At 41.8% G+C, this 21235-nt stretch overlaps 1 protein-coding gene across 4 annotated transcripts in view; it reads left to right on the plus strand.

Moving 5' to 3' along the window:
* The window catches only part of RYR3 (ryanodine receptor 3), a 658838-nt gene that overhangs the window by 190520 nt on the left and 447083 nt on the right, over window positions 1–21235 (plus strand). For all 4 annotated transcript variants that reach the window (XM_075844915.1, XM_075844916.1, XM_075844917.1 and 1 more), the window contains exon 3: window positions 9664–9771. In XM_075844915.1, coding sequence (XP_075701030.1) covers window positions 9664–9771 — 108 coding nt within the window. The remainder of the gene's footprint in view (window positions 1–9663; window positions 9772–21235) is intronic.

The following is a 21235-nucleotide window of genomic DNA, read 5'->3' on the forward strand; positions in this document are numbered from 1 at the left end:
TGTTGGATAAGAGGTGCAATGCAGGCAATACCAGAGCAGATAACAAGACAGCTTGAGGGTAATCAGAAAGTCCAAATCACAAAGCTAGTGTATATCCGGGATTGCAGAGGTCAAAACCAGCCGGGAGCAGAAAGTCCAAATTAGTAAACAATGGGTAATCCAGAGGTCCAGTTTCAAAAAGTGCAAACAGTCAAAGGTACAGGGTATAGTCACTAGCTTGATCAAACACATGGAAACCAGGAAAATCACAAGCAAAGAAAACAGACCCAACCCAGATTTAAATACTCCACCCTTCAATCTTATAGGAAGAAAGACAGAGAAGTGAAATAGGCTCAACAACTAAAACCAGAACCACCCAGAAGCTAGACTAGTAGTCATGGTAATCTTAAAGGGACGGACGTTTCCTAAGACCATACCTAATCACTGGGACCCTCACCAATCACTAAAACTGAAGTCCTGAACCCCCCCCCCCGTTTCTCCTCACTGTACGATTGCAGTGCGAAGTAATTTGAATGGAACGGTGATAGCAGATTTGTGCTGCTACTCCATTCAATGTCTATGGGGCCAACGGAGACGGACGAGTACAGCAACCCCTTTAATTAGACTAGCATTTACTGTACATGGAGTTATTATTTTACAAACATTTGACTTGGAACGTGTTCCTCTACTCAGAATTTTTTAACCCATGAAAACCCTGCTCACTTATGTTGGAATTTCTGGTAAATGTGCACAGACTGGACCAAACTTTTTCCTTTGCCCATGCTGCGATTTAGAAACCCTCAGAAAGGAAGAGATTAAATCTCCCAATTGCCAAAGCAGAAGTATATTATATATTTTAAAGACTGTAGGTTCACTTAAATTTTTTTTTTTCCAATTTACATTTTATTCTCCTTAGTGAAATGAAAACTATATATCGTGCCAATACTGAACATTGCATGACAATATTTTTTGATTGCCATCTATTGTGGTTTGTGAAACCACTTACTAGCACCGATTACAGAAGTATCTACGGGCTGGGCACTGTTTAGAGCTGTTACTATGGTAGAACATTCACAGTTAATCACATTAGAATCTGTTAAATACCAACACCGGCTTGTGATATCTGCACCTTTAAAGGATTTTGTGCCAACGTCTGGCCCCCTGTATGACCTGATAGGAAGAAAAGCCCTCCATTCATGACATGTATTAGTCCTGGAAGCAGGCCAACACTGCGTGTGAGCTGTGTCCTCATTGGGAGTAACGGGATACAAATACACAGTTCAGTGATTGAAGTTTGTGTTTGAATAAAAGTATCAAACAGAGTTTGAGTGCTTTCAGCTCATACAAATTAGAGTATCTAGCGTTAGCAGTACATTAGCTGATTCAGCTTGAAACCCTTCCCTCAATCATCACATTGACAAGTATACATGAAGCCAATACAGCACTGCTCTGTCAAGTTCTAATTTTACATTTGCAAGGAGGGTGAAGTACTTGGTGAAGGTCACAAAGTAATGATACTGTGTTAGACATTTGAAAAGAAATCCAGATAGAATGACAGCACTAAAAACATATTTTGGGGATCTGTCGTTGTAAAAAGCAAATGGCAGTACAAAGTAACCGCTTTATTGTATGAATCCTTGTCCTTTTTCCAAAACCTTTCTCTCTGTTCTTATTTTCTGTTCACTGGCTTCAAAAGGGTCTGCCCTGTCGCTAAGTCATATTTAGCTAGGCTTTCTTCCACTCAGGGCAAAGATTCAGTTTGCTGTCCGACTCCTAGCCCTCTATCTAATTACACCTGCAGAGTCACTTGATCGTGTCTGCCCTGGCACCGGGCACCCAGAGCATGTGCCTCACCAGCACCCCACCACCACCACCACCAGTTTCACAGTTGCGATCACTTAACACAGAGTATATATGGATCTATTTTTACTATTTTGTTGGTGTATTATAATGTAGGTGTAGGCTCACTGTTTCTGGTTTACTGATTTTTCTTTTAGTGATGCCCCTGCTCATCCAGTGCTCCTCACAATTACTCATCCTTTCTGTTGGCTCAATGTCTGTACAGAGCATGTTCTGCCGATTTAGAATTATGGAAAGTATAGTTTTTATACAAGACACTACACACCTATATGATGATCCAGTTTCCATTTTATTATAGAGCTCAACTAAATTGGTAGGGGTTTGTCTGTCAACACAATGTAGGGCAATTTTAGTAGCAAAACTGTGGGCTGTAAGATATCATGTGGCTTATGATAAGTGAAGCAAAGTATTTGCATAGTTCATTGTTTTGCGAGAAAGCATACCATTCCATCACTCCTGATGAAGCGGCATTGCTGCTGGTGAAAAAACATTTAGCGGATTTTATATATGTTTTATTGTTCTAAACAAATCAAACAGTTGTTACCATTATATAAATCCTCAGATTACATTGGCATCTATGGGCAAATATGGGAGAATAATCATCCCTTCAACCGACTGACCTGTAGGTGCTCAACAGTGGAATCGAAAACTAAGATCATATAAACCCTGGTGTTCGAGATGTGCATTTCACACTTCATAATTAAAAGTGCAACGGAGTTCTCTCTTTATTTACTTAAAGTTACTACACTATAAGTCGATGGTTTCTCTTTTGCCTTTCTTTTTGTAGAAGCCTAAACTTCTACAAACATTTGTGGAACCACGATTCCTAAAATCTGGATCTGGGTGCTGTCAACTAGAGACTATTTGCAAAGTTGTTCAAATCTTTATGTAGATTATATTTAGATGTAAGGTGTAATATGACATCAAAAGGTGCACCCTACTTATGAAAGACAATTTCAAAAGTTGGCCATTTGGGCTCAAATTGACAAATACCACACTTTACAAATAATTACCTCACTGTCTCTGATCTGTTTCTAGTTGATGGTCTTGTGCGTTCCCCATAACTCCTGTTGTTCCTTTGTGCTTACATGACATCCATCGTGATGACATGGCCTGAAGGGTCATCATTATTGCATGTCATTTGAGTATGCACGGCGGGAGAACAGGAGTGGCTGCGTATACACAAGACTGGAGGCTTGGTAAAGGTAAGCGTATTGCAAAGCTTATTTTTAAGTTTTCACGTTGTAACATATGTTTACCGCATCACCAGAAGTTCCCAAGCTTTTATCACTTGGGCCCTTTCTGATGAGCTCTGACCTCAACAAGATTTACAGGTTATGTACACCTTTGAAAACGTTTGTTTGTTTTTATTAAAAATGATTTCTACTTTTTGAGATACAGCTGCTTTGTATCCTGTATACAGAGCAGCAGTATCTTTCGCGAAGACCTGAATCCGTCAGGTCAGCGGCAATGATGGGTTCAGTGTCAGCGGATCGAGCGATTACCAATCACATCTACGTTCATAACTTAGATGTGATAGATAACAGGTGGATCCCGCTGTCACTGAACCCGTCATTGCTGCTGACCTACTGAATTCAAGTCTCAGTGCAAGATACTGCTGCTCTGTATACAGGATACAAAGCAGCTGTATCTCAAAAAGTAGAAATAATTTTTAATAAAAAGTACTTAGAAAGTTGCACCAAACACGATACACATTTTTATAAAATCAAAACAAAAAACAAACAAACCTTTTCAAAGGTGTACATAACCTGTAAATCTTGTTGAGGTCAGAGCTCATCAGAAAGGGCTCAAGTGATAAAAGCTTGGGAACTTCTGGTGATACGGTAAACATATGTTGTATTAATTTTCACGTTTTAACATAATGTCACTATGTTACTTTTAGGCTGAATGCACACGTTGCGTATTACGTGCAGATTTGCCACGCAGATTTTCATGCGGCAAATCCGCAGTGTATTACAGTACCGGCAAAGTAAATGAGATATGAGATTTCAAGAAATCAAATTATGCAATGTGTGCATTCAGCTTTAGGGGACTTCAAAATGTTACTTCCAGTGTACTGTGTGCAAATCAGACTGCAAGGACAAGTGTTATTGGATGGGAGGCGACGGCTAAATTCATCTCAGGACAGTGGGTAATTTTAATGCACAAACACAATTGTCATCAATAATGACATTTAAAAGTATATGTAATAAAAGTTACATCTTATAAGCCACATCACTTTCCTTTCAGTCGAATCCCCCCTTTTCCCAAATAATACTTTATCTACAAATAAGGTGATGTACACCAGGATGTGCAATTCATCACTGAGTGATTTTATCCCTTTTTATGGTGGGATAAAAATCTAGACTTATACGTTTACACACCTATAGACTTAAATATTCAAATGTATTCTAAAAAGGTGGCATATGTTTGGTTGATCAGGATCATAAAGCCTCAACTGTATTGAAAAAATGTAGTCTCTTTTCAATGCAACTGTATACAAACTAAATTTGCAAACATATGCAGCTGTATAGGTATAAAGTTGTATAAGTTGTCTATGCGTAAGTTAAATAGGTCATCCAGGAATAAATTGTATTTCTATTTTAACCTAATGTGACATGTACAATTAACTTCCTAATATAATTGTCACGAAGGGTCTGTGGATCCACTGGGCCGTGCCGCCTTGGCGGTATGGCAGCTGGCCAACAGGGTGCAGGTCAATGTCTATAGTTCGTATAGGTACCTGTGGCAGCTCGGACAGTAGCAAGGCAGGCTCGGCTGGGACTAGGCAGCAGGTAGACGTCAGGTGGGGAGAAGCGGGTCAGGCGTGGTATACAGCACGGCACGACTTTGGCTCAGCACAGTACTAGACCAGGATAGTATGGAACGCAGGGAACATGAACAGGAACAGGCACACAATAGGAGACCATTGCATAGACAAACTAGGGGAACAAAAACAACACTCAGGCATCAAAGCAGGTGGCTGGACCCCTCTTATAGTCCAGGGTACTCACGGCCTGATATTCATCAAAGTCCGGTGCGCGCGCACGCTCGTGCCCGCTCTTAAAGGGGCAGCGCGCACCGGACTTTGATGAATATCAGGCCGTGAGTACCCTGGACTATAAGAGGGGTCCAGCCACCTGCTTTGATGCCTGCGGGATCCGGCTGAGGTGAGTGGAAGCGAGAGCTGGCGTCTCCAGAGCTCATGAAACATCTGCCCGGTCCACTGCCTGTAAACCTAGTTGATGACGCGCCATGTCTCTGCTCTCCTGGAAATGCTAGCTGAGCAAAGATGGAGAATGTGGTCTCTACTAGTACATGCCCCCTCCTCCTCTTTCTCAGAGTTCCTGCACTGCCTGTCCGTCCTCTCATCGCCCATACCCCCCCCCCCCCCCCACAACCCTACGCGGCACTCCACCACCCCCCCTGCAGCTTATATGGGGATTATATACGGGTATGATGAGGTAATACAGAGGGATGATGGGGGTTATATAATGGGGTAATATGCAGGGATGATGGCGGTTATATACAGGGATGGTGAGGTAATATACAGGGATGATAGGGGTTATATACAGGGATGATGGGGTTATATACAGGGATGATGAGGTAATACACAGGGATGATGGGGTTATTTACAGGGATGATGAGGTAATACACAGGGATGATGAGGTAATGCACAGGGATGATGGGGGTTACATACGAGTTGTATACAGATATGATGGAGTTCTATCATCCCTGTGTATAACCTCCATCATCCCAGTGTATTACATCATCATCCCTGATTATAACCCCATCATCCATGTGTGTATAACTTCCATCATCCCTGTATACAACCTCCATTATCCCTGTATATAACCTCCATTATCCCTGTATATAACCCCCCCCCCCCTGTATATAACCCCATCCCCCCTGTCTGATGAATACTGGGTGTGTGTGACTGTGCAGGGAGCTGGGTGACTGTAATTAGAGCAGGGAATGACCTGTGAACATAAAGGGGCGTGGCAGTATGCAAATAGCTGAGATGCTGTGGAGGAAGGAGGGGGAATGTAAGTGGTCTCCTCAGATGCAGCAAGGGATCATGGGTATAGTGGGTTACAAGACAGGAAACAGCCAGGACCAGAAGCAAAGGGTGTAAACAGAAAGAGCAACAGTGACGATGGAGATCAAACCAAAACTGGTTGGAAAATTTGTAGGGGGTTTTAGAGAAGGCAAACCAAGCCTGGGGGACACTTTTTAGAACATATTTTTTTCCTGGCCAACCCCTTTATGCAGAACCATTTCAAACGCTCTTCTCGAACAGTCTATGTAGCAGTGCAACAATGTGGTGTTGTCAGTGGGGAATTGTCATCTTTCTTGGAGAGTGTACAAAACTTAACTGGATGTAGTTGCCTTAGTAGTGGGTCCTGCTACAAAATTTTAGTAGAACTTTTATTTATATAAATTAACATATCTACTATATTATGTACATGCAGTATTTCAGTAATGTTTCAATAATAAAAAATGTGTTTAATGTTATTTAATTAAAAAAAAATTAGAATGTAAAGTAGTTTCATAGTTATTCCATAGAATATAAAAAACAATAGTAGTGTTTTTAAACATAGCAGCCTGAGCACACACACGTCTGTGCAGTAGGCGGAATTTTGATAGCATCCTAGGTGATTACCTTTGACCTTGAAGCGGTTTACTTGTGTAATAGATATTCTATGTATTACTGCACAGTTGTTGAGTGTAAAGGAGAGAGTAGGAGTTTGTCACAGACACGTGGGGGAATTAAGACAATAAATTCCATTACCAACAGAAATGATGTTCTGTTATTAGAGACATCCAAGAAGACAAGTGGATATGTACATGATGTCACACTATGACACTCTGAAAGGTCAGTGGAGGATGAGTGAATATTTAGTTATCTATAATCAAACCCTGAAAATTCAAGCTACTTTGCGGTTAACACCAATATCCAGCTCCTTCTTTGTCACACCTACAGGGATCCAGAAACCAAACCCCAGATCACCCTGGACTATAAAAAGGGCTCCGCCCTTCCAATCCTTGCCTGTACGTTGTTGTGGTCTACCCATGTTCATATTGCAAACGGTCCCTTAGTTGTATTCTGCTCCCAGTGTTCCCGTATCCTGCTCCCTGTATCCTGCGTTGTTTCCTGTACCTAAGACTTCAGTTGGAGTCGTGTGTATCATCTGCCATGTCTGGTGTCATCTGACACGTCTGCTGTCATCTGTCATGTCTGGTCTCATCTGTGGCAATTGTTGTAGCATCCCCCCAATGGAGAGCTGTCCTTGTATCTGACAGTGAGATGGAAGGAATAAAGTTTACACTAGAGATTTATTTCCCTAGCAAAGGTACGGCTCTGGATGGTCAAAAATATTATTGGATATGTTGGCCAGTTTGGAAACATAATTATTATTTCTGAACATTATGTGGGATAGTAAACAACGTTCCCATGCTAGTTTTCTGGCATAGAAATTTCACAAACAGCCCAAAAGTCGCAAAAAAAATTACTTCTGGGTCGTTTCCACTGCTCTCACCACTTTTAAAAAAAGTGGGCCAAGTTTACAGAAGGTGGCGTGACCATCAGCGCCCAATACATTGACTATAATTTACGCCAACTCCTTGCTGGTATAGATTTAATTCAGTGTCACACGGACAGCTGAAGATGCAACAAATTTTTAAAGAGGCATGTGCCTCCTTATAAATTTGTAGCATCTTATTTTAACTTGTTTTTTATTAAGACTAATATTTAGAAAAAATTTACCATATACGGCGCTGCTACATATAAAGTAGAGGGAGTTTGAGATTATGAAAAGTAGGGAATTAATAGTGAATTTAATAATAATAATAATAAGAAGAAGACTACGCGTTTTAACGCTTGACCAGCATCTTCCTCATGCCAGCATTGAAACGCTTAGCCTTATTATTATTATTATTATTATTATTAATAATAAATTCACTATTCAATTCAAACTTTTCATAATCTCGAACTCCCTCTACTTCATATGTAGCAGCGCCGTATATGGTAAATTTTTTCTTTATATTGTTCTATATGTTGCGGTGACATTCCTTGTCTACCGGTCTAGACCCTGGCAGCAGCACATCATTTACTTCCAACTGATGAAATCTACATCAGAGTTGTGCCTTTTTGAGCACAAACATAATAGGTGAGCAAATATAACATTTTCTAGCTATATGTCCAACTATCTCGGATTTATCTGCACAATGTGGCGCCGTGCATCTCCTTTCTTTCTCTTTTTTTACATTTTTATTAAGACTGGCACCGTTTTAATACACCTCGTCCTATGTCTTTTGCATGTTCCTAAGTTCAGGCCCAGATTAACCCAATGGAACAACAGGACTGTGCCCATAGGCCGCTCTGGTTCAGAGTCTAAAGTGCTAGACAATCGGTCCCGTCAGATTCCTGAGATGTAAATCTGGTATTGCATATGTTCATATTTTATTTTTTAAGTGTCTTTACTTAGTTTTATCCACTCATCCACTCATGTGTTCTTATTTGATATTATAGTAAAATATAAGATTACTGATACAATATTGACAAAAATACCTTTAAGTTAGAGGTAAAAAGGCTTTCAAGCAACTGTCAAATTCCGTAACAATGTATTGATAGACACTATGTGTCAGCACAGTTACATAGTATGTTTGAAAAAAAGACATATGTCCATCAAGTTCAACCAAAAAAAATACCCATAAGGCATCTGTCATTAGGGAAATCTGCATTAAAAAAGAAAAAATTCCCTCCTGATCGCAAGGGGCGATCAGACTGGATAAACATTAAACAAGAATTCTATATATTGACATAGGCGCGGATATTTTTTTGTTCTTATAAATTATCTAAGCCTTTTTTGAAGTCATCTACTGTCCCTGCTGTGACGGCTCCTGCGGTCGGCTATTCCACAGATTCACAGTTCTCACAGTAAGGCTATGTTCACACGGAGTATTTTGGGGGAGGAATATCTGCCTCAAAATTCCATTTGGAACTTTGAGGCAGATTTTCCTCTCCCTGCACGCCGATTTTCGCGGTGATTTTCGCGGCGTTTTTCGCCCGCGGCCATTGAGCGCCGCGGGCATAAAACAGCGCGAAATACACTTTCTCTGCCTCCCATTGAAGTCAATGGGAGGTCAGAGGCGGAAGCGCCCGAAGATAGAGCATGTCGCTTCTTTTTCCCGCGAGGCAGTTTTACTGTCCGCGGGAAAAAGACGCCGACGCCTCCCATTGAAATCAATGGGAGGCGTTCTCGGCCCGTTTTTGCCGAGTTTTGCGACGCAGTTTCCGCGTCAAAAAACTCGGCAAAATATCCCATGTGAACATAGCCTTAAAGAAGGCTTGTCGAATCTGAAGAGTGAACGTTTTTTTTCTCCAGACAGAGACCCCTTGTCTTTCATGATTATAGATGAAATATTTATATACTTATGCAAGTTAATCATGTCCCCCCCTTAGTCATCTCTTTTCAAGCATAATGGGCCTTGTGTTTTACAAATGACAAAAAGCAGCCATATCAAAGTTCAGCTTTTATTTTCTAGACTACACTGGAAAAAATGGCATGTGGTCTTTGTTTGTTTGTGCTAGGCAACGTGGCCACTCTTGCTGAGTTTTGATGTGTCTGCAGTGTGTCAGCCACAAAAAAGTAGCGAAAATTGTAATTGCTCAAAAAGTTTAAAAATACATCTTGATCCTCCTGACACAAATAGTGATAAAGTAAAGACTTGTATTGTATTGTGACAAAAGAGAAATGTAATTTATATACTGTATTATTCTTGTAATGACACTTACTGAATGCTGCACTTTTATCTCCACAGTATGTTCCTCCTGACCTTTGCATATGTAATTTTGTGCTGGAGCAGTCCCTTTCTGTCAGGGCTCTTCAAGAAATGTTGGCAAACACAACAGCAAGTGGCCAAGAAGGGGTAAGTCTCTAATATCACTTGACCAAACTTCCTCAAGCCTAAATTTTGTTTTTAGACATTAGTAAAACATTTTTTAACTGATTAGCAATAATTTAGAAATTGTAACATGAAAATAGGAACCCCAACTTGGTGTCGGTGTTAGGCCCTGTTCACACAGAGTTTTTTGCAGGCGAAAAAGAACGCTGTTTGCCACAGGTTTTGCAGTGTTTTTCTCCCGCGGCCATGGAGTGCCGCAGGCAAAAAAAACGCAGCGAAAACCACTTTCTCTGCCTGCCGTTGATGTCAATGGGAGGTCAGAGACGTAAATGCCCGAAGACAGGGTATGTCGCTTCTTTATCCCGCGAGTGTTTTTTACTGCTCGCGGGAAAAAAACGCCTCCGCCTCCCATTGAAATCAATGAGAGGCGTTTTCGGATGTTTTTTGGGGCGGTTTCCGTCACGGCTTCCGTGTCAAAAACCGTGCCAAAAAACTCTGTGTGAACTCCCCCTTCGTGTTTTTTTCAGAAATGTTGCTAGTTAAGAATCACTTGCCTTTCGCTCACTTGACATACTAAATATTTGTGGCTGAAACATGGATAAGTCAGTGTGAAGTTAATTTCTGTGTAAAACAGTATAGCTCTGATCTTTAATGATTCTGATATTAAAGTGAATCTCCACCCTCGATAAACTTTGTGTATAGTCAGGAAATCTAAATCTAGTAGCCTTTTAATATATTGCCACCTTTTTTTCTGATCAAAATCTACAGATGCTACCTTGAAACTGTCTGCCAACAAATTGCTGTTGACAGATCTGTCGTTCTTATAAGGGTATATTCACAAGCTGCGGATTTGTTGCAGATATTTCTGCGACTGAACATTTTTTCCATTCATCTGAATGGGAGTGTTTCTGTTTAAGGCATATCGATTTCGGGAAGCACGATTCAGAGGAATGAGTCACTCGCAGAAATTTCTGAAACAAATCTGCCATGTCTGGATATACATTAATATGCCTATTTTTGGTGCTTTGAGTGCATAATCGTGTATAGTTGTAATTGATCTGAATAGCTCGTTCACAATTTAATACCCCAGCAGAACCCTTTCTTTGGATTTTACATTTGTTGACAGGTTAATCAATGTTCCTCATAGGTAGATCTTCACTATAATTTAGAAGTATCCGTTTTTTATGTATAAATAAATATTGGAATACATTGTCATTATATTTGATGAAACATTTTATGGATTAGACATTTTGTGTAAATATTATCTTTCTCATAATAATATTTATGATCTTAGCATTAAAACATCTAATATAATCTTGGAACTGTTTGAGGCCACAAAATAGCTATTTTTATTATCACAGCTGATATTTTCCAAATTTTTTTATTAATGTTTTATTGTTTTATTTAAAAGGGTATATTTACACAATGGGGAAAACTGCAGGACTGAAAACTGCTTATTAAGTACTGAGAATTCAGTTTTCTATAAAAAAAATTAACAAAAACTGTTTTACACATTTAAAAAACGTCCTGCATTTAAAACTTTAAAGGCGCTTTTTACATGTCCGCCGATAAGCCTTTTTACGGCGGTCATTAATGGGCTTGATTCTACAGCGCCGCCATTCCACGGCGCTGCATTAGAATAAAGTAAACAGAGCAGGGAGCCGTCAAATCTCCCTGCTCTCAGCTGCCAGAGGTAGCTGAGGGCTGTGGGCGTCCCTGCTCGACCGGGTGAGATCGATATAAGTATCGATCTCACCCGTTTAACCCTTCAGATGCGGTGCTCAATAGCGTGCACCGCATCTGAGTGGTTTTGGAGAGAGGGAGGGAGCTCCCTCTCATGCCACTGACACCCGGCGATAAGATCGCCGAGTGTCTGTGTCTCTGATGGCAGCCGGGGGCCTAATAAAGGCCCCCAGGTCTGCCTGTAATGAATACCTGCTAGGCCAGGGGTCAGGAACCTTTTTGGCTAAGAGAGCCGTAAACGCCACATATTTTGAAATATAATTCCGCGAGAGCCGTACAATATGTTTAAAGGGCCATTGACAGATCAATCGCTCCAATGTTCACTTAGTACAGCAAGGAATGCTCCTCCCTGCTGTATAAAGCCACAACTGGACTGAAACAATGGTAATTAGCAGTAAAAAAATTAAATAAATAACTTACATTGTGAGCTTGCGATGCATGACATCAGTCCAGCAGTCTGGCTTCTTCTTTTTCCTGCGCATGACTGGAAGCTGGCATTCTTCCCACCTGATGTTGAGAGAATGCCAGCTTTGAGGCATTCGCAGAAGAAAGAATGCCGCTTCACTAGGGGACGCAGGTGCGTGCTTGCAGACGGCGCGGCTATGCAGGGAGTTATGGGAAATGTAGTCCATGCTCCCTGCCGCTCACCACTGCCGCCAATGCTTATCAGGCCATCAAAGAACTACCAATATCAGCGTGCACCGCGGCCTGATGGAGCGCGGTGCACGGGCTGATGGAGCGCGGTGCATGCATCCTTCCCATAGACAGGTAGGAGCAGTGGCGGATTAAGTAGACCATGGGCCCTGGGCTGTTACCCAAACTTGGGCCCCCCTTCCTCACCGTAACTATTTTTAACACTACCTTTTTGGGCAAGCATTAACAGTGTTACGATTCCCCTTGTCACAGCGCGGTGTCCCTACATACTGACAGGATCACACTGTGCAGGGACACAACCTCCTGACAAGGGGAATTGTCTATCAGTCCTGGACCGCAGAAAGACTTTTTGTGAAATACAAGGATTTCCTATAATAAACATGCCAGGAGAGGTGACAGATTCTCTATAAATCTAGTGACTCACAGGTGACGACGTCTCAGATTCTAGTAGTTTTTTTCCTCTTTTCTTCTCCATCCGGTCCAGCGCTCATGACGACTTCTCCCGGCCATGACTCATTTCTGCAGAATTTGCCACTTAGACGTCTCCTCACTTTTCCAACATTTCCACACCTATAAACGAAAATAAAGTTATCATGGTGCCACATAGTGTACCCCTAAATATAATAGCACCAAACACTGCGCGCCTGAATATAATACCACACACTGTAAAACACCATACACACAGCCCCCTGTACATAGTGCCACACACAGCCCCTGTAGATATTACACACCCCCATAGATATCGCCATACACAGCCCCCTCTATATATCACACATCCCCCTCGTAGAGAGCGTTACACACAGCCCCCTATAGATAGTGCCATACAGCCCCCCTGTAGAGAGCGCCACACAGCCCTCCCCCTCTTGTAAATAGCACCAAAAAGCCCCCCCTATAAAGAGCACCACACACATACCACGGTGGATAGCACTACACAGCCCCCCCTTGCCTCACAGCGCTCCCCCTTGTATATAGTGCCTCACAGCGCTCCCCCTTGTATATAGTGCCTCACAGCGCTCCCCCTTGTATATAGTGCCTCACAGCGCTCACCCTTGTATATAGTGCCTCACAGCGCTCCCCCTTGTATATAGTGCCTCACAGCGCTCCCCCTTGTATATAGTGTCACACAGCGCTCCCCCTTGTATATAGTGCCACACAGAGCTCCCCCTTGTATATAGTGCCACACAGCGCTCCCCCTTGTATTTTTTTTTGGTAATAACATTGTTTTACCCTAAAATAGACCTTTTATTTGTGATCGTCATTGTCTACCGTAAATTTTAATATATTACATGTCTATATTAGGGTAATTGGGTCAGCGCTAGCGTTACAACAATGATTGGCGGGGGGAACGTTTTTTTTGGGGTGGGTATTTTATGTGTATTTATTATTATATTTTTTTTTTGCACTTTACTATTTTTTATTACTATGTTCTGATCCTCAAAGGTCAAAAAAGACCTTTGGGGAACTTTATATCTACTTTCTCTTTGTTTTACACCATGTTTTTCCACTGTAACTGGAGCTGCACAGCAGCCCCAGTTACAGGGGAAATCAGCCCTCTCACAGTGACGATTGTCACTAATAGGGCTGTGCTGGGTCTAGTAAGACCCAGCAACAGTCTGCCACTAACGGCACCCGGCGATCATGTGACCTGTCACATGATCACCGGGAGGAATAGAGACAGCGCCGCTGCTGCTGTCTCTATTCCTGTACACAGCGTTCATTGAACGCTGTGTAAGAAGACATCGGAGAAGAAAGAAGCAGCGAAAGCTGCTTCTGTCTTCTCCTCAGGGTCCCCGGCAGTCACTGACAGCCGGAGACCCGACATTCAGCTGCCCGATCGCGCGGGCAGCAAGTTAAAACCCGAGCCGTAGAAAGTCTATGGCTCGGGTTTTAAGCACCCGTCCCTGACCGCTGGCCGTAAAAATACAGCCAGCGGTCGGGAACCAGTTGGGCAGGAGGATAATCCTGTACTGACCTCAGCGCCGGTGACCGCCCGCCGGCTCTTCTCTTGCTGCTTTGGAGTAACAGAACAGCCGTCCGTCGCTGTTCTGTTACTCAATGGCGGCGGCCCGCACTGTCAGGGAGGCGTGTCCTACCCCTGGATACCGGCGAATTCCCTGCTCCTCCCCATCTTCGGCCGTTAGCAGCGCTAGCGCGCTGAATAGATTTAGGAGATAATGTGCGTTTCGGGCTGCCATGGGCCCCCTGGGAGCCTCGGGCGGCCGCCCGAAACGCCCATATGATAATCCGCCACTGGGTAGGAGCCCTGTCTGCGAGCCAGATACGGCCATCAAAAGAGCCATATCTGGCTCGCGAGCCATAGGTTCCCGACCCCTGTGCTAGGCTATGCCAGAGGCATGACCTAGCAGATGCCTGTCCGTTTTAAACAAAAGTAATTGCAGTGTATTATAAAAGCGATTGGATGATCGCATATGAAAGTCCCCTAGTAGGACAAAAAAAAAAAAACAACTTTTTCCCATTACAAAATACTTTACAATTAAAAAAACACAATAAAGCAAAAAAGTTACACATATTTGGTATCGCCGTGTCCATAACGACCCCGACTATAAAGCTATTACATTATTTAAACCGCACGGTGAACGCTGTAAATATAAAATAAAAAACAATGTAAAAATTGCTGTTTTCTGTTAATCCTGACTTTAAAAAAATGTGATAAGTGATCAAAAAGTCGCATCTACTCTCAAATGGTACCAATAAAAACTACAAGTCGTCCCGCAAAAAAAAAGCCCTCATACAACTGCATCGGTGGAACAATAAAATAGTTATGACTCTTCAAATATGGAGATGCAAGAACAAATAATTTTGAAAAAAAAGTGTTTTTACTGTGTAAGTAGTAAAACATACAAAATCTATACAAATTTGGTATCTTTGCAATCGTAACAACCCGCTGAATAAAGTTATTGTGTTATTTATACCACACGGTAAACGACGTAGATTTAGGGCGCAAAAAAAGAGTGGTGAAATTTCAGGTTTTCTTCTATCCCCCCCAAAAAAAAGTTAATAAAAGTTAATGAATAAATTATATGTACCCGAAATGGTGCTATTAAAAAGTACAACTTGTCCCGCAAAAAACAAGATTTTATACAGCTATGTCGACGCAAAAATAAAAAAGTTATAGCTCTTCGAATGTGACGATGGAAAAACGTAAAAAATGGCATGGTCATTAGGGCCCAGAATGCAAGCAGGGGGAAGGGGTTAAGATGCAATTTTCATTTTGTGTAATTTTGTACATGCATTTTCTCCTATAGAGAAGCCTATGGAAAATTATGCCAGAAAAAATGCCATACCTAGAGCTTACTGCGTTTTGGGAAAAAAAAGGCACTGACCTAAAAAATGCTACAAAAATGTCACAAACCAAAACGCTGTGTATTTATGCTTTCTCATATTTTACTAAAGACTTTAAAGTAACAGCTGGGTGCAGCCTTGAGTTGGATTCAAATATCCATTTTCAGTTTTTATCATAATTTATGGCAGCAGGTATAGGGTGTGGATTAGTGTGTATATACATAAATCATTTCAGTTTATTTTCCTTGCCATGATTTTCATAATCGCGGCAAAAACCATAGCGGTTTTTACAAAAAGCTTGATTTGCCACAAATACAAAAATCACGGCATAAAATTTGAAAAAACTGCAAAAAAAAAAGCCAACTCATGTAATTACATCCTTACAGCTGAGCCCAACATACCGGGGAACTTTAAAAAAAAAAATGCTTAAAGAGGTTTTCTGGTTTTATCCAAATAAAGTTTACTTAATGTACACTACCGTTCAAAAGTTTAGGGTCACTTAGAAATTTCCTTATTTTTGAAAGAAAAACAGTTTTTTTCAATGAAGTTAACATTAAATTAATCAGAAATACATTCTATACATTGTTAATGTGCTAAATGACTATTCTAGCTGCAAACACTGGTTTTTAATGCAATATCTACATAGGTGTATAGAGGCCCATTTCCAGCAACCATCACTCCAGTGTTCTAATGGTACATTGTGTTTCCTAACTGTGTTAAAAGGCTAATGGATGATTAGAAAACACTTGAAAACCCTTGTGCAATTATGTTAGCACCGCTGTAAACAGTTTTGCTGTTTAGAGGAGCTATAAAACTGACCTTCCTTTGAGCTAGTTGAGAATCTGGAGCATTACATTTGTGGGTTTGATTAAACTCTCAAAATGGCTAGAAAAAGAGAGCTTTCATGTGAAACTCGACAGTCTATTCTTGTTCTTAGAAATGAAGGCTATTCCATGCGAGAAATTGCCAAGAAACTGAAGATTTGCTACAACGGTGTGTACTACTCCCTTCAGAGGACAGCACACACAGGCTCTAACCAGAGTAGAAAGAGAAGTGGGAGGCCCCGCTGCACAACTGAGCAACAAGACAAGTACATTAGAGTTTCTAGTTTAAGAAATAGACGCCTCACAAGTCCTCAACTGGCAGCTTCATTAAATAGTACCCGCAAAACGCCAGTGTCAACGTCTACAGTTAAGAGGCGACTCCGGGATGCTGGCCTTCAGGGCAGAGTGGCAAAGAAAAAGCCATATCTGAGACTGGCTAATAAAAGGAAAAGATTAATATGGGCAAAAGCACACAGACATTGGACAGAAGAAGATTGGAAAAAAGTGTTATGGACAGACGAATCGAAGTTTGAGGTGTTTGGATCACACAGAAGAACATTTGTGGGACGCAGAACAACTGAAAAGATGCTGGAAGAGTGCCTGACGCCATCTGTCAAGCATTGTGGAGGTAATGTGATGGTCTGGGGTTGCTTTGGTGCTGGTAAAGTGGGAGATTTGTACAAGGTAAATGGGATTTTGAATAAGGAAGGCTATCACTCCATTTTTCAACGCCATGCCATACCCTGTGGACAGCGCTTGATTGGAGCCAATTTCATCCTACAACAGGACAATGACCCAAAGCACACCTCCAAATTATGCAAGAACTATTTAGGGAAGAAGCAGGCAGCTGGTATTCTTTCTGTAATGGAGTGGCCAGCGCAGTCACCAGATCTCAACACCATAGAGCTGTTGTGGGAGCAGCTTGACCGTATGGTACGCAAGAAGTGCCCATCAAGCCAATCCAACTTGTGGGAGGGGCTTCTGGAAGCATGGGGTGAAATTTCTCCCGATTACCTCAGCAAATTCACAGCTAGAATGCCAAAGGTCTGCAATGCTGTAATTGCTGCAAATGGAGCATTCTTTGATGAAAGCAAAGTGTGAAGGAGAAAATTATTATTTCAAATAAAAATCATTATTTCTAACCTTGTCAATGTCTTGACTATATTTTCTAGTCATTTTGCAACTCATTTGATAAATATAAGTGTGAGTTTTCATGGAAAACACAAAATTGTCTGGGTGACCCCCAAACTTTTGAACGGTAGTGTATAAATAAAAAGTTCTGCAACTTTCTAATATACTTTTTGTTTCAATTGCTTAGGCCTCATGCACACGACCGTAAAAACACCCATTATTGCGGGTCGTAATTACGACCCGCAATAACGGGCCCATAGACTTCTGTTAGCTACGGGTACCTTCCCGTTTTCTCATGGGAAGGTGCCCGTGCCGTTAAAAAAATAGAACATGTTCTATTTTTTCATTTTACGGGCCGTGCTGCTATACTTTATAATGGGAGCACGGCTCGCAAAAGCGGCCGGCTGCCCGTGGCCGGCCATGCTCGGAATTACGAGTCGTAATTCGAGCACGGTCGTGTGCATGAGGCCTTACCATTCCCAAGATATTGGTTTGCTATCAGTGAATGAGAACACTCTTGTTTACATTCACAGTCAGAAAACATCTACATACCTAGTCCTGCTGTTAGATCCTCTTCACATCACGTCTGTGATGTTCGTTGAAGAGGCTCTGTCACCACATTATAAGTGCCCTATCTCCTACATAATGTGATTGGCGCTGTAATGTAGATTACAACAGTGTTTTTTATTTAGAAAAACTATCAATTTTAACCAAGTTATGACCTACTTTCGATTTTAACTAATGACTTAACGCCCAACTGGGCGTTTTTTAGCTTTTGACCAAGTGGGCATTGTAAAGAGAAGTATATGATTGGTCAGCGTCAAACACTCCTCTTTACAACGCCCACTTGGTTAAAAGCTAAAAAACGCCCAGTTGGGCATTAAGAAAGTCATTAGCATAAATCTAAAATAGGTCATAACTTGGTCAAAATTGATCGTTTTTCTAAATAAAAAACACTGTTGTAATCTACATTACAGCGCCAATCATAATATGTAGAAGATAAGGCACTTATAATGTGGTGACAGAGCCTCTTTAAGCATGTACGCCAGGAAAGCTCCCAGCGTACACACGAAATTTGACGTATGCCACAGTATAGCATACACCACAGGCATATGTTAAACGTATATGGCATGAGCTTTTCAATAGCTTTTCATGAAGTCTCCGTTAAACGGATGCCCTTATAGCCTAAGGAAGGCGGAGTGACGTGTGCCTAACAGTGGCATCTGTCACAGGGCGTTCACACAGAGTTTTTAAATTACCTGCCTGTACTCTCTTTGCCGCATCTTTTGCAGCATTTTTTGGAAGCGGCCATTGAGCGTTGCGAGCAAAAAATGCAGCGGAAACCGCTTTCTCTGCCTCCCATTGATGTCAAATCATGTCAAACGACCATGAGGTAAGAGACGGAAACGCCTGAAGAAAGGGCATGATGCATGTTTATTTTGGGCAAAAAAAAAACTGTGTGAACTAGGCCTTAGGCTATTCTGGCATCCATTTAATGGATATGCCATAAACGGGTCATGAGAGTTCATGACATATCGGTTAAATACCATAATAGTATATGGGTTATGATTGGCACTGTTAGGCATCCATCAAAAGCTACGATTAACGTATACATCGGGAGTGTTTCCTGGCATATACGCTAATTGTGGCCCAAAAACGTGATGTGAAAGTGGCCTTAGCTGCAAAGTGAATACAACTGTATCCACTCTAGGCAATGCTCTATGACAGGGATAGGAAAACTTTGTAGTATGGTGTGCTGAAAAAAAATCAGAGATAAAGTACAACGCTGTGCACCAGCTTAGGGGTGGGGGTGCACTTATGAGAGGCCGCGGCTACTGAACACCAGCTTTGGGGAGGGGATGTGCACATAGGAGAGACCAAGGCCACTGAACACCAGCTTCGGGGGGGGGGGGGGTGCACATAGGAGAGCCTGCGGCTACTGAACAACAACTTGGGGGGGTGCACATAGGAGGGACCTTGGCTACTGATTATCCGCTTAGATGAGGGGAGGTACACATAAGAGAGAGTGTGGCTACTGAACACCAGCTTTGGGGAGGTGCACATATGAGATACCGTGGCTACTGAACACAAGCTTTGGGTGGTGCACATAGGAGAGACCGCGGCTACTGAACATCAAAATAGGGGAGTGATGGTACAAGTAGGAGAGAAAACAGCAAGGGATTTCTTTGGGGGAGGGGGTTTGCACATAAGAGATAAAACTGCCAGAGATTTCCTGGGGGGAGGGTCTCTGGGACAGACATAGTGAAAATAGCTGCCAGATGTTTTGTTGTGGCGGGGGTGCAGGGACAGAGCAGCTTGAAATCTTTGCCACTGTGGCATTGATTTCTAGATTGAATTGAACTTACTTTTACAGGGAGCAAAGATGGCACCGACGCAGATCACCAGGACAGAGAACGGTGCTGCATTATATGCTTGTCATCACTGAACACCAGGAGAAAGAGCCGTGCTGCATTGTTTGATTGCCAAGCACACCACAGTGCCGGCCAGTATTCAGCGCTGAGAAACACAGAATGAAGTGCCCCTCTGTCCACCTGTTTATCAGTGATCGGTGAGCAAGTTGAAACTGAAGTACTGCTCTGCTCTCCTAAGGAGGTGGTGCTCCGCTCTCTCCCCTGTGTTCAGCGGCGCAGTATACAACGGCCGTGGACACCGGAAGAGGGGAGCAAGCCAGAGATCAGGGCCCCACGTGCCTGCTGTGGCACGGGTGCCACAATTTGCCGACCCTGCACTATGAGCTAAATACATCAGCAGGAGCTGAACAAATCTCTCTGGTAGTTTTTTACAATGTATCAGAGCATTGCCTAGACTTGATACAATTGTAGTCACTTGAGCTGAGCAAAGGACTAAGGTCATGTTCACATCACCGTCGAGTTCTGCTTGGGGTTGCCGTGCATTCATTCTATCGGAGGAACAGATGAACGGAAGCTTCATTTTTGCATTACCATTGATTTCACTGGTAATGCCTCTGATGCAGTTAGTTTCCGTTGGTTTCCGTTCCGTAAAGATACATTTTTTTCACGGAAACAATAGTGTAGTGCTTGTTGAATTCTCCCCCAAAGTATTAGAAAGTTGTAGAACTTTTTCATTTAAACAGTGATTAAACTTTATTTACATAAAACTGAAAAACCCCTTTAATTTATCTGTGATCATCCATTATTGAGTTACAGCCAGTAGATCCTACTTGTCCATTGCTGCAGTCTGTGAAGATCTTCTCGAAGCTTACAATCTGCCTCACTGGTTTTTATATATATATATATATATATATATATATATATATATATATATATATATATATATATATATATATATAGTAAAAGCACTTATTATAATGTATCTATCACAAGGAGATTTGCACAGACTGCAGCCAGGGAAAATAAGGAGTGCATGGCTGTAACTAAATAGCGGCGCACTATAAATTAATTAAGAATATGGATGACTTACTATAGTAAGTATTACAAAATAACATAGCGTAGACAAATCACCATTGACATCAGTGTTAGTATACAACTGCCGCTACTAGCTAGGATGTGGACATTGATAAAGATGGTGGCCATGGGAAGTGTTGCCATGGGAATATGTGCTTTAGACCGATCACATCAATTATGTCTCACCATAGGTAAAGGTTTCTTTATATGTTTGATACACTTTAAATATATAAGATGAAAGAAGTTTACTTCAAATTTCTAAAATATTAGATTTGGATGTTGTAAGTTGAGGACGTGGTTTCAGAACTATTCTGCTAGGCTAGACTAGTGTGAGGTCAGGTTGTCCCAACTACTAATCTTGGTCACCTTGACTTAACCATGTCACAA

This window comes from Rhinoderma darwinii, chromosome 12, assembly GCF_050947455.1.
Source record: "Rhinoderma darwinii isolate aRhiDar2 chromosome 12, aRhiDar2.hap1, whole genome shotgun sequence".
NCBI classification, from domain to species: Eukaryota; Metazoa; Chordata; class Amphibia; order Anura; family Rhinodermatidae; genus Rhinoderma; species Rhinoderma darwinii.